The sequence below is a fragment of the Pelodiscus sinensis genome, chromosome 1, assembly GCF_052426305.1.
Source record: "Pelodiscus sinensis isolate ZL-2025 chromosome 1, ASM5242630v1, whole genome shotgun sequence".
Classification (NCBI taxonomy): domain Eukaryota; kingdom Metazoa; phylum Chordata; order Testudines; family Trionychidae; genus Pelodiscus; species Pelodiscus sinensis.
The window spans coordinates 113,498,145-113,512,456 of record NC_143052.1 but is presented as its reverse complement, the minus strand read 5'-3'; the positions used below and the strand labels follow the sequence as shown (position 1 = coordinate 113,512,456).

Sequence of the window (14,312 nt, the reverse complement as noted above, 5' to 3'; positions counted from 1 at the left end):
GGGAAGATACCATTGCTCACCTTCCATCTGCACAAAACCCAACATCCCTGCCCTGCTTGCTGCTCCACTTCTCCCCTGAAGGTCTGCCCATGCCCTGCCCGTTCTCCAAGGCCTTGCCTCGTGATAGATCCATCCCACCTCCCTTAATTGCTAACCCTTCCCCACCTTCACTCACTTTCACTCGGCTGGGGCAGGAGTTGGGCTGTTTGAGGGCTCTGGCGGGGGAGTGGGTGCACTCTGTGGTGTGTCTCAAGCATGGTCCAGAAATGAAGGTTGCAGGGTGTGCAAAGAGCTGTGGGCTGGGGCATGAGGACACTGGCTAGGGATGCAGGCTCCAGGTGGAGCCAGAAACGAGGGGTTCAGAGTATAGGCAGGGACTCCAGGCTGGGGCAGAGAGTTTGAGGTCCTGGCAGTACTTACCACAGCACCCATGTAAGGCTTATAAAAAGCACATGGAATCTTTTTAGGGGGAAAGGCACTACACCACATTTATTGAGAATACAAAATAAAAATACACATTCTTTCATATGCAACAGTCCTGCTGACATTGTTACAGTTACCAATCTGTGGCTTGGACCAAACTAATAGCCAGACATATTGGGCCTAAGTGGAAGAGTCAGGTTCTGCCGGTTGTGATTGTGGCTGTTGTTTGGCATGATGTACCCAAGGCTTTATGGCAAGGCACCCCCCCCTTTTATAGAAATTCCTTTTATACTTATGGATTGCACTGCATCATGGTGTAGTTGTATTGCAATGTAGGTTTATCGGGAAATGGTTTCTATTGTTTCACATCAGGCTGCTGCTGATTTTTCCAAGTGCTGCCCTGTGCTGATTTTGATGGGATGTGTTATCTTCACACATTGCAAGTCCTTGCTTCTAACTTCAAGGTCCTCAATCTTCCCCTCCTCAGCCAGCCAATACAAGAGGCACATCTGAAAGTTCTTTGGTGCATCTGAGTCTACAGCCTCCCCTCATGCCATCTGGATGCTAAGGTAGCCTTCAGGCTTATTTCTCTTTAAAAATCCACATTTCTCACTCAAAAGAGAGTTATATTGTTGCTTTTGCAAGTACAGGCCTAGTACAAGACATTCCAATATTAAAGTAACTACTAAAATTTTTCCATAATGCAAAAGACATTCTTATACTCAAAGAGAACAGTCCTAAAGGATAAAAGGATGACTTTAATGAGTCACTGACTCTTCTGGTCTGTTCATGGCTTCACACCAGTAATGGACACAGCCTGCATGATGCATCTTTACCAACACTAGGCTATTCCTTCCTGCTAGTCAGGAAAGGTGGCTGACAGAATACAGTAAGGCACATTACATTGCATAAGACTTTTTACACAAACACTGGCTTCCTGCATTTTTGCTGCATGGTTACACCCAGAAAGCTGTGGCTCTCTCCCTGTGAGCCATAGGGACAGTCCACTTGCACCTGAGGCTCTAATTGGTCCCAGTTCTTCACCACTGTTCAGCTGACACTTGAGGAAAGTGCACCACAGAGGGACCTAGCAGCTGCTTCCAGGAATCATGTAGAGGCAGGTAAGGAGCTTGCCTTAGGCCCAGACATCTCTTCTGCCACCTGCTGGATTTTTAAACAACCTGCTCAGTGGTGCTGAGTGGACCTTCCAGGGTTCTTTTTGATCAGATGTGCTGTTTGAAGACACCAGACTACCCTAACTGGAAGGAATGGAGGACAGCAGTGGGCAGGAGGCACTAATAGGTCATAACTGGATGGCTACATCTAGACTGGCATGATTTTCCACAAGTGCTTTTAATGGAAAAGTTTGTTAAAAACATTTTTGGAAAAGAGTGTCTAGATTGGCACGGATGCTTTTCCACAAAAGCACTTTTTGCAGAAAAGCATCCATGCCAATCTAGACATGGTTGTGCAAGAAAGCCCCAATTGTGAAAATGGCATTCTGGGCATCTTTGTGCAAAAGAATACCACATTGTCTACAGTGGCCCTCTTGCACAAATGCTTTTGCACAAGAGGGCTTTTGCCCAAACAGGAGCAGCATAGCATTTCTGCAAGAACATTAACATGAGATCAGTGTTCTTCTAGAAATTCGAGTGGCCAGTGTAGACAGCTGGCAAGTTTTTCCGCAAAAGCAATTGCAGAAAAACTTGCCATTCTAGATCCAGCCAATGTGCTTTAGCCCTGGAGCACCCCTGCAGCCTCACATGCATTGGGGAGCATCCTGAGTCAATATAGCTGATTTCAGCTGGGAAGCGGTATAAATATCAGACTGTTGAATAAGCTACATCTTCCTTCCCACTGTAGAGAATACTCACACTGGCCTTAGCACTTCAGGAACAATTTTCTCTATAGGGGTGGTTTAGGAGATTCATAAGGGAATCTGCTAGGATCTACAACAGCTAGATAAGCTGTCATTACAGCATGCTCAAGTCTGGCATAGTGGGTTAGCTTGAAGCATGCGTTCCTTTAGAGTCACTCAGTTTTCAAGCATTGCTCTACTCAGCACCTCAAGATCCCAGAACGATTGGCCAAGGTGTTCTTCAGCTGTGGTACAAGCAGCTGAAATTGTCCTCAGACTGCCGTCTTCCTTTGATGGCCTAAGCTTTGATTTCTGTATGACTATTGTTACAATCGAGGCTATGGGGGCTCCTACTCCCTTCCTTGTAAGGGGGCATCAGCCCGTGGGGAAAAAAGCATAGACTAATGCAGCTATGTGGAGTATTCAGGTGAGAAGAGCCACTGTGCACAGGGGATATGGCTCCCTGTAAAAATCTTTGAGAGAGAGACAAATGCTTGATGTGCAAACCTACACAGCTTTGATACTGACACCAACTGATTTTGTAGGTGTTCATACTATGACAGGTATGTGCCCTATCAGTCACCAGTATTTCATATGCTGAGACACCTATACCCAAAAGCCTCTGCCAACCATGTTCTAAAGACTGCCCCTCCTTCCCTTGTGCCCCTGCATTAGAACCACCCACATAGTACCTTGCCAACCAGTGCTAGAATGGTGGCAGGAATTTTGATCAGCTGCACCATTCTCCCCCTCCCCACACATTGCTACCTGAAGAGACAAGTGCACTTCTAAGACAACCTGGGGAGAGAGCATGTGCAATAAGGGTAATGTAACATCTATCTATACTTACAGGGCAGTAGTAGATCTATAGCTATTTAGAAGTTACTGCCACTATTGTGGTGGTGGCTAGTGAGAAACAGGACTAGTTCCTGGCAGAGGAGTACAGGCCTATAGTAGGTGGCATCTACTAGACATGACAAGCACAGTGTTCAAAATGCAGTGACATTTTATTTTGAAGTACAAACTCTACATTCTAATAGTCACAGACTAGCATAACCTTTCACCTATGAGATCCTTCAACCACTGTTACAATGCTTCCCTCTGATTTCTCATGTCAACCACGACACAGAACAGGTAGCCAGTTGAAGTAGATTAGTCATATCCCTTTCTAGATGGAGTGATTTGTTGCTGCCAGGAGTTAGTACTAGTAGCTGCTGTAGTAGTAGCTGCTGTACCGAGATCTAGCAAAGTGTAAATAGACTAGTACAAATTAAAGCAGAGGAGATGAACAGTGAGGAAGTCTGCCCTCAGGCTTCCAAGTTGAAATTGTGTTTTCAGCTCATGGATCCTCAGACTTTGATGCTGTTACAACTTCTGCCTTCTTAGCTTCAGTTTCCTGATTTTGTGGTTCCAGGGAATCTGCAGAGCCCTTCCCCGATGGGGCAAAGGGTCCCACAATCCAAGACAGAGGGGTATTCTGCATCACATATGCCATCAGCTCATCCACATATTCCTGGGCCTTGGTCACCATCTCCTGGCTCTGGGTCAGGAGGCTGCTGGAGAGATCCTGGAAGGAACGGGCAGTGGAGAAGGAAGCATGGAGCTCTCCCACATTGCGAGACACCTGTTGCACCTTGTCCTGAAGGTTGGTGGGGAGACCTTGAATGCTGGATACTAGCACTCGGCAGGCATCCTGCAGCTGCTGGAGAATGCTGCGGGACATAGCCAAAGTCTCAGACTCCATCTGGTGGGGAAGATAGAAGGTGACTCGTGTTAGTGTTCCCCCACACAAGGCATCAGACACTTAAGGATACCCAAGCAAAAAGCAAGTCTTCCAGTTATGTTTGAGAGGATAGCATTGTCAAACTTTAAAAAAATCCTAGTGATCAACCAAGTTAGTCTTTGCTTAAGTGCCAATAACCCCTCCTCCCCCACACATGGACTAGAATACTAGCTAATCTGACCAGACAGACAAGCAATGTACATACCTCAGGGTTGGCCAAGTCTGTCATCTCTGTGCCTTGTGGAGGATTTCTGTTCCAGTTTAGCCACATGTGCTGGAACTTCTCCTGAACATCTTGAAGTTTGACACCTTGCTTGATGTATTCAATCTACATGTGGGTTAAGTATAGTCAAACACCACACATCAGTATGTCTTTGCACATCCATTATTCTGGTTCTACTGTCTAGGGTATGTCTAATGCTCAGTGATAAGTTCAATGCAACAAAAATATATTATATAGACTTAACTGACATTAAACCTCATTGTACCCTAGTCTGCAAGGATTCCCTGCTCTAAGGGGAGCATGAGAAGAGGGAAAGGGAATCAGTGCCACCAGCTGCTTTCTGTATTTGTCAGAGGAGTTCAGTCTCAAGAGGTTGGTGAATTCTTACCAGTCCCATGGTTTGTTGAAGCTGGGAAAGCGCCTCACTGATGCTGTGGCTGGTGCGTCTCATCTTGTCCAGGGAATAGCGGTAGGCGCGCTGGCGGAGTTTGGTGGACAGGGAACCTAAACGCACAAAGTAGCTGCGACGCTCTTGTGGTTGTGCCGCAGACACTTCAGCCCCTTCCACGGATTCCGCAAGTTCCGCTAGAGGGAAGAAAGAAGGTTGCTCGCTTTAGAGTTGGGGAAAAGGAGTGCAAGCAAAACTTCCTAATCCTACCTCAAATTCTGGTAGGACAAGAAATCATCAATGGAGCCTCCCAGAGGTTGAGAATAGTTTTCCCACCCTCCTCCTTGTAGGTACTGCTGTCATGTCCCTTTAGTCTCTTTTCCAAAAAACTCACTTCTCAGTCTTCCTTATAGGTCATGTTTTCTGGCCCTTTAATCATTAGTTGCTCTTCTCTGGACCTTCTCCAATATCACCACATCTTTCCTGAAGTGTGGTGCCCAGAACTGAACACAATACTACAGCTGAAGCCTAATAGAGTAGACTGGAAAAGCTACTTCTCATGTCTTGCTCATTATACAGCCCAGAATCAGGTTTGCTTTTTTGCAGACATGTCACACTGACTCAGTTTGTCCCCCACTATGACTCCAAGATCCCTTTCTTCAGTACTCCCCCCACACAATCCTTTCCCATTCTGTATGTTTGAAACTGATTATTCCTTCCTAAATGGTGTATGCATTTCTTTAGTCTACTTGATCTGGAGAAATGGTCTGAAGTAAAGATGATTTTGAATTTTGACCCTGTCCCAGTGACAAGGACTTGCAACTTGTCCCAGATGCAGCCAGCTGGGACCTTTGTGTATTCTGTATGCCAGTATTTAAATGAAGATGAGAACCAGTCCCCAAACTGCCCCTGCAGAATCCCACTTATGCTGTTCTGAGCATGACTGAAGGATTAATAATTTGAAAATGGTTCTCTAGTCAGTTATGTAGCTACCTTAGTCACTCTACCTAGGCTGGATTTCCCTAGTTTACTGATAAAGCATTTGATAGTCTCACATGACCTTAAACTCTAGGTATACCACAGCCCTCCTTGTCCACAAGGCTTTTTATCTTCGTAAATAAAGCCAGATTGATTTAACAGAATTTGTTCTTGACAAGTCCATGGTCATTATCACCTATCACTTGGTCTTCCTGATGTTTGCAAGTGAACCCCTTAACTGTTTGCTCCATTAACTTCTGTGCCATGGAAGATAATCTGACTAGTCTGTAGTCTGAGATGTCTTTACAGTGCCCATCCATAAAGGGACATTTGCCCTGTCCCAGGCTTCTAGAATGACTTCCAGGGATGATAGAGGTGCGAGATATTAGCTCCTTTAGTATTCATTCCAGACAGACAGACAAGTTAGCTTCAAGTCACCAGTGCCTAAGTACTTTTTAGCTTGTGCTTTCCTATTTTAACTTCAGAATCTATCCCATTACTACTAGTCATTACATTAGGCATCCTGTCACTACCAATCTCCTTTAGCACCTCATTTCCACATTTTCTGTTCCTCCCTCTGAGCAAAGTGTCTGTCTTTAGTCCCTCCCGCTTCTTATATTTGTAGGTTAGATTACAATGTGTCTCTATAGCTAGATTGCTGTGTGCTTTTGCCCCACATGCTGTTTTGCTTATTTTCATCCTTTGTAATAAGATCTAGTTTCCAATTCTGACTAAGATTTTAGATCTCCTGTTTCAGCTGAGGTGGTCTCTTGCCATACTTCTACACAGTGAAATTCTCTTGCACCCTTAAAGCAGTTGGTAGTTTCGACAGGCAATTGAGTTGTTTTCCCTCCTCTCGGTCTTGCTTCCCATGGGACCTTAAATTCCTTAGCTTAGAGCCGGTAGTCATTGTCTTATGTAGCTGTTCTCTTCTACCATTTTAGATTTGTGTACTCTATGGTTTCATGACCACTTTCATCCAAGCTGCCTTCCACTTTGAAAGTCTCCACCAGTTAAAAAAAAGTCAAATCCAGAAGCGATTCTGCAGCAGTAGCTTGCTCCGCCTTCTGAAAGAAGGCATCTCCAATGCGTTCCAAGAGCTTATTGGACAATCTGAGCCCTGTTGTGTTGGTTTCCCCAACAGCTGCCTGGGTAGTTTAAGGCCATCACTGCTAAAGTCTGTGCTTGATGAATTGGTTTTTAAAGCCTCAGCCACCTCCTTCTGATTCAGTGGTCTGTAGTAGACCCCCAACATGACTGTTTTTACCCCTTTTAGCCTAATCCTGAGGTTAACACATCAGTGCCTCAGGCCAAGTATACACATTACTAGAGGCAATACCTCCTCTTTCCCTTTCTATCCTTCCTGAGCAACCTGTACCCTTCTATACAGCTATTCAAATCATGTGTATTACCCCCACCATGTCTGATGCTAATTCTATTCTTTCCAGTACCACCCATTCCCATTTGTTGGGCAAGCTGTATTAACTGACTACATGCCATCTCTCAAAGGTGAGGCATGAGTTAAGATAATGCTGTAGGATAAGCCTGTAGTGGGTGGCATACAGACTGAGAAGCCTAGAAAGAAGTTTGGCCCAAGAGGAGGGTTACCCTGGGATTTCAAAGACAATTGCCCAGTTATTGCAATGTTCTTACCTAGTTCATTCTCAGTCATGGGAAGATAGTGATCCAAGAGCTCTTCAGACTTCTCCAGCATGGCTTCCATCCCACTTATGGCCAGTTGGCCCATTCTCGATTCCACAACAGTGCTCATGCCCTCTGCTACCACTGATCTGGTGGTCTTCATACCATCCTGCATGGCCTCCTTGGTCATGTCCACCACTCTGATCATGCTCTCCTTGACATCTGTCAGTCTGGATGATACCAGCTCCTGTGTGTCAGACATGGCCTAGAGAGAAGGACCCAGCAAGACATTACTGACTACAAATTCTGGGCAATAAAGTCACCTCAACCCAGGGATTCAAATCAGGATAGGCTCAGGCTCACAGATCCTAACCCTTCAGCAGAAGGACTGCATCTTGCTAGGATGACCATGTTCCTCCTGTGCTCAGTACAGAAAACCTGGTTGCCATTGAACAAGCTTGCATGAGTCATCTCACCTATTCAGTGCAAATGCTTAATCAAGCTGACCAAGTCTCTACTTAAAGAAATGCTCTGTAACTGGATTTTAACTTTTAGAATAAGGAGCACATGGGGAGAAGACTCCCATGCTCCTGTCACATGGGAAGGGGTGTGAGTGATGGCCACCTGACCAGAGTCTCACTATCCAGCCCTTTCTGCTTTTTCATGCCTAGCTTGTGTTCCCTGCTTGTGCAGCTGCTTGCAAGAGCCAAATGCCACCCAGATAATCAGGAGAGCACCAAGCTAGCTTTTGCTTCTACTGGTGGTGTACCCTTGAACATAAAAGTTCTATAGATGGTCAGAAAGACTAGAGAAAGCGGTCACATGCTGCCTTCCCAGACTTGCACCAGGGTTAACACCAGAATGTTGCCAGCAGCAGCCTCTCTGCTCTACAGGAGGGAAGGGATGGGATGGGATGAGCTGACCTGTGTCCTTGCAGAGGTCATCCCTTCCCCCTCTATCTCAAAGCAGCTTGTCTGTTCTCTGGCAGCAATGTAAAAAGCAGCTACATTTGCAGACTGCTGCTGCCGCCCACTGACAGCCACCTTGTGTCCACCTGCTATAGTGCAGGCAGGAAGGGGTTAAGCTCTAAGGATGCACTGTGCACCAGAGAACTAACTGCAGAGGCTTTCGCAAACCCACCTAAAGAGATTGTTAAGCAGAGGAATGTGCTTAGAGGATGGAGCTGTCCTGTGCTCCATGGGGGCAGGCCCTAGGGTGAGGAGATGGAGTGCTGTGCCCAACCTAGGGTTGTGGTGGAGCCTCTAGGATTGGCCAGAAACAGATTGGAAATTGCCTCCCTCCCATTACACTCTGCAATTTGCTAATGGTGAAGGTTTCCTATGCCAGAGCAGTGAGGCTTTGGTGCCAAGTGTTCTGGACTGGAGGGCTTAGTTACAGAACTGTCCTTTTAAAAAAGGTCTAGTCACTCTACACCAGAGTAACAGACACTTCCTCCCTCCACTTCTAGCATGGAGTGTGCCTCTGCTGGAGGAAGCAAAGGAATACTCTGAACCCTGGCCATGTCACTATGTGCTGAGCGTTACCTTCTCAGCTGTCTGCTGAAGGGTTGGTAGCGTCTCCTCCACTTGCTCTGGGACTTCAGAAGCCGACTCCATTCCTGTTGCCTCTGCAGAGACACATCAGGATGTTATTTCCTGATTGGAAAAATCTTACTACTACAATATACAACCTGGCTCACATCTGTCATATGTTTTGGCAGCAACAATTTGGATTATAGGTGCTGCACACCAACACTTGCATTGAACCTGGATTTTCAGGGTTGTTTTGCCTCCCCCCTTCATGCAAGGTTATTTTCACCCTCTCCCCCAAGCTATGAGCTTTCCTTTCCAGCAAATATCATGCCTCCTCTAGATGGAGAGTTACCCAATCAAGACAATTAGGACTAGCATGAGAATGCACTTTCCCATCACCTCTATGCTTACTGCAGAATTCAGTCTCACCCAAGTATTTTGAGGGATTCTAGAAAGTAATCCCTATTCAAGGTCCACAGAAGGCATCAGGTGTGATGTTACTACTAAAGCTTGTGCACTCAGGATTTAGCAGAGCTGGACTAAGTACAGGCAGTCCCTGGGTTACATGGATCCGACTTACATCGGATCCCTACTTACAAACGGGGTGAGGCAACCCCGCACTAGCTGCTTCCCCCCCAGCAGACCAGGGAGACGAAGCTAGCGCCCCCCTCCAGCAGACCAGGGAGATGCGGAGCGGCTTTTCTCAGCAGACACCTCAGCTTGAGAATAAAGGGCTGAGGGAAGTGAGGTGTGGGAGAATAAAACTGAGCTCTGGGGAAATGTTTGGCTAGAGTTTCCCCTACAATATGTACCAGTTCCGACTCACATACAAATTCAACTTAAGAACAAACCTACAGTCCCTATCTTGTACATAACCCGGGGACTGTCTGTACAAGGGTCTCCCTCCATAGTCTTACAGATTTGAAGCTTTTAAACCAAATCTCCTACTCAGCCATTCACCCAATAAATAATTGGCCGCAATAAGTTTAGTGACCTGCTCTCATGACAGAAACATGTCAGAGTTGCCACTGGCATTCACATCAGGCAATAGCCCAACAAAAAGCTAGTGCACCATTTTTCAGTACTCAGTTTGCAGTGTTATAGCACTGGTGTTGGTACAGAGGCAGTGCCATATTGCACTAACTTCTGTTGCAGAGCAGCGAGCTCACCTTTTGCAATTAGACCCCTTTAAAAGGGTTTTGTTCCTGAAATGGAAGTGGCTGAGCACTAATTTTTATAGCCTAGCTACACCATAGAAAAGCACAGGTTCAGCAGGAGTAACTGGTGCAAGCAACTCCCTTCATTATCCTCTAGCAGGTGGATGTATGTCTCCATGGGCTGCTGTGTCATTCCTACTGTCACATCACTCCCACTGCTGCTAGCCCCTTCAGGGTTGCAGGCTCACTGATCTTCAGACCCTCCTTTCAGGATGTGGTGTCTCACATGCAGAGAGCTCTGTGGATACACTTGACTCACCCTCAGGCTCAAGTGCAGGTGGAGCTGGCTGTTCACTGCTGGCTGCAACACTGGTTAGGGAGGTCACTCCCTGTTCGGCCATGTCACAGAGAGACTTCACATAGGGATGGCTCTCCTTAGTGGAGGTGTAGGTTGTGGCAGCCAGATCACAGGCAGCGCTGACCACAGGGAGACTGGCCACCCTCTTCAGGACATTCTAGTGAGACAAAGGGGAAAACAATGGAATCAGGGAAGCAACAGCCTATCCTGGAGCTGACTCAGTACTTGTCATGTGGTTATACAAGTGAATGTATCAGAAGATTGGGTGATGTTAGAAGCATTTCTTCAGGCTTTCATACCATTAGAGTGATGAAAAATCAAGTCACAAGATCCACTTAAGTAAACAATTATAAGCCAAGATATGCAGGTGTGGAGCCTGTAATTAGACACCTAACTATCTGCTGTAGGTTGAACCAGCAATGATTAAGAGGAATTACCTACCTGCTCCTCCCCATGCTCTGGGGATGCCACATTTGTGTCTTGCCCATTAGAAGTCATGGTCTAGTCAGATATGCCTGAAAGCAGGTAAAAAGAGGCTTAAGTTACAAGCATTAGCTATTCCTAGAGTTACAACACCCAGAGACCAGTGCAGTGCCCCACTTGGTGGGGCAGCCATTTCTTGACCCTCTAGCAACAGATTAAGAGGGAGCCCACCTTTAGGTGAAGGCTTGCTCTTTAGTCAGCAGAGATATTGCCACTGCTTGTTTAAAGCAAGCATTTTAGTTTTGCTAAAAAATAAAGGTAAAAGGAAGCAAAGTGATACTGTCTGCTGCCCCTGGGTCATTGAAAGTCCATGGAAGGACTCAGGTGTGTAGTTACTACTAAAGCTAGTAATTGTCTTATCTGCATGATAAATAAACTTAACATGATCCTACCCCTTAGAGGAAAGGGGCTTAAGTGCAGCAAACATTAAGCATCCCACATTCTGATTCCCAACCTGCATGCTGCTTGCAGCTTCTTACCACCATAAACACAGCCCCACAGCCAAACTTTTTTATCACCATAACTGCCAAGCTTTACCCAATGAATTGTAGGAACAAAAGAAAACAGATTACAAATCCCTTACTGCCAACACCCCACCACTACAGCAAGTCCCATACCAACCTTTCTCAGTACTCCAGACACTGCCTTACTCCACTTACTATCTGACAAGATTTTATAGGGTCCTGGTGATGTTGTGGTTTGAGTGTAGGCGGTGAAATACTGAGGATTGACAGTTCAGGGAGCCAGTGAAAAGAAGGCTTCCACTTTCTTGACCAATAAGAGAATGCAAATCCTGTGGGGACTGCAAATTTGAGAGTGGGTTCTTCACCACAGGTGATTCCAATTAACTCTCTTCAGCATTTGCTGCCACCCAGCTCACTCCACTTTGATTCTAGTGCCTGTCTTCCTGCAGTTGCTAATTAGGATGGATAATATGTTCAAAAGCACCTTTGTGACTTAAAAAGCAATTGACTTTCATTGCCATTTCCAGTGGGGAAAGGGAGAGAAAGGGGGGAAATATTGAAACAGAACTTCTACTTTTGTTTTTAAAAAAATCTAAAAAAACGTAAGGAAAAAAAATCCCAACCAAATATAAACCATCTCTTGGGACAAGTTTTCAGAGAGCCATCTGTCTGCTTCCTCTGCATGTTGCCCATAGTTTCAGAGTAAAAACTGGCACACTGTACCACAGAGTGGCACTCTAAAGAGAGATACTAGCCTAGAATTCGAGCTTGGTTCAATTCTATGTTTTATTCTACCCCCTGTGTGACCTTGGGCAAGTCATTTAGCCTCTCAGTGCCTTAGTTCCCCTCTGCCCAGTGTGGGTAAGCAGGCTTCAGAGAAGTTTTGTGAGGTGCTCAGATAGTCTGGCAATCAGGGTCATACAACTATCTCATATCAGGGGTGGGAAATCATGTTTAATCAGGAGCCACTCCAAGAATTTGGTAAATGGTCGAGGGCCACACTCTTCCATGATATGAATGGAGAAGGTGAAGGGAATGGGATGGAGGATGGGTGCAGAAGGGAGTGTGGGTTTGGGGAATGGAGAGCTGGAGAGCATGTGGAGTCTGGGAGGGAGTTTGTGGGAAGGGGGAGGTTGGGACCTGGAGAAGCGATTGGGGTCCAGGTCCCGGGGGGGGGGGAGGGGGTTTGCTCTGGATAGTGGTGCACAGGTGGGTGCAGGGATTTGGGATTTGACCTGGGCCAGGAGATTTGGGTGCAGGGTGCGAGAGGGGTTATGGCTATAGGAGTGGGGTGCAGAGGGTTTGGGTTGAGACATGGGACAAGATGGAGGAGGGAGAACAGAAAGTTGAGGAGAGGAACACACTGGGGTGCCAGGTGTAGGCTCTGGCCAGGAGGTGCTTACCGAAGGGTCTGGCCAGCTGCCCAGCAGGTCCCGGAGGCAGGTTCCCTGCCTTCTGCACCTCCACATGCCACTCAAAGCATTTGGCTGTGGGGGCCATGTGCTGCTTTGAGCGCCAAGCTTACTTTGATCAACCGTGAAATAGTTAATACCTAGACTTGTCTCTCGCTATCACTTGACATGGAAGTCATTCCACTTAGATGAATAGGAAATTCACACCATTCCGACCTACCGTCATGTTCTCTGCAGAGATAGCTGCTGCCAATGTGTTTGTTTGGCTGCTTTTATGTTTCAAAGGTTTTTTCCATAATCTATTATCAAATTACCAGAGGATTTACCCAGTGTTGCCGGGATACTTGGGCAGGTGGTGGAGGATGCTGGAGTCAGGGCTAGGAGCTGCAAGGTCTGGGGAGGCTCTGTAGGGCTGTGTGCAGCAGTGAGGACTATGCTGCTCCCATGACAGAAGCTCCCTGGGCACCTGGGACCACACTGCTTGGCAGGTGGGGCACGGCCCGGGTCATGTGCTGTCCCCAGTGGTGTTTGACAGGGGTGTGGCAGCAGGGCCACTTGCCAGCAGGGCTTCCCTCCTCAATCAGTGTGGGTGAGGGCTTGGGGAAGGAGTTCCATGAAGGGGAGCCACTTACCAGTGGGCACTGGCCAACATTATGGAGCGTACTGGTTCCATATGGATGACCTATTACTTTCTCTGCCCCCCATGGTCATTGTAGAGCATAACTATCCCACCTCGCTGACCCCTCCCTTTCTGTGTTATGGAAAACAATTCCATCCCAGGCAGTTCCTGTTTTCCTGACGCAACCCTGCTATAAGTTAGGGATAAGAGGAAGATTCATGCCAAATATGGTGTTCTTAGCTCTTGTTGCTTAGGAGGTGTTCTTGAACAAACAGATTCACAGATGGGCTCAGGGACAGACAGCAGCACACATTCTTTATTTTTATATATATATATATATATATACACACACACACACACACACACACAGAGAGAGGGAAAGAGAGAGCGGTTGATGGAGTTTAGCTACATTAGCACTTCAAGACCAACCACTTCTGACAATGCAAAAATCACAGAAATGTAAGTAATCATAGAAATGTAAGTCTGGATGGGATGTCCAAATCACCTGGCTGTTTTGGGGTTTTCCCAGAATGAGTTCTACCAGACGTATTTTGTCATATAACTTGCAAGACCAGTGGTTTTCTAAGTAACTGAATTTGAAAATATTTCACTGTTCATTCTGAACATATTGAATGAAGCAGCATTTTTTAAATGCTCTTTCTGGCTTTATTTAGTTTCCCTTCATGAAAATGGCTCTCCTCTCTATAGCTTATATACCTTCAATACAGACATATAAAGGAAACAGTAAATGTTGGTTAAAGGGTACGGTAGCATGAAGATACAATTTCCCACTGGAGTCCCTCTTGCTCACTGTGGATAGTACAGCCTTGCAGCACAAACCACTTCATGGCATGACAGGTTTCACCAGACCTTGGGCAGGGCATCTCTGAGCCACTAGAAGGAGCAGGACCCAAGGCAGAAGGAACAGGGCTGGAAACCAGCTTTCCTCAGCCAGCCCTTCAGCAGTGTGTGCCACCAGGGCTCATTGTCTTG

The 14,312-nt window shown here is 46.4% G+C and overlaps 1 protein-coding gene across 1 annotated transcript; it reads right to left on the bottom strand.

Annotated features, from left to right (window-relative positions):
• Nucleotides 1-3,273: 3,273 nt before the first annotated feature.
• On the bottom strand, nucleotides 3,274-11,486 carry LOC102462039 (perilipin-3-like). Its single transcript, XM_006130322.5, has 8 exons — nucleotides 11,446-11,486; nucleotides 10,783-10,856; nucleotides 10,303-10,498; nucleotides 8,839-8,921; nucleotides 7,307-7,559; nucleotides 4,676-4,872; nucleotides 4,270-4,392; nucleotides 3,274-4,025 (listed from the first exon to the last, which is right to left on the bottom strand). Exons 2-8 carry the CDS (start codon nucleotides 10,837-10,839, stop codon nucleotides 3,621-3,623), a joined length of 1,314 nt encoding a protein of 437 aa, XP_006130384.3. The 5' UTR covers nucleotides 10,840-10,856; nucleotides 11,446-11,486; the 3' UTR covers nucleotides 3,274-3,620.
• Nucleotides 11,487-14,312: the final 2,826 nt, after the last annotated feature.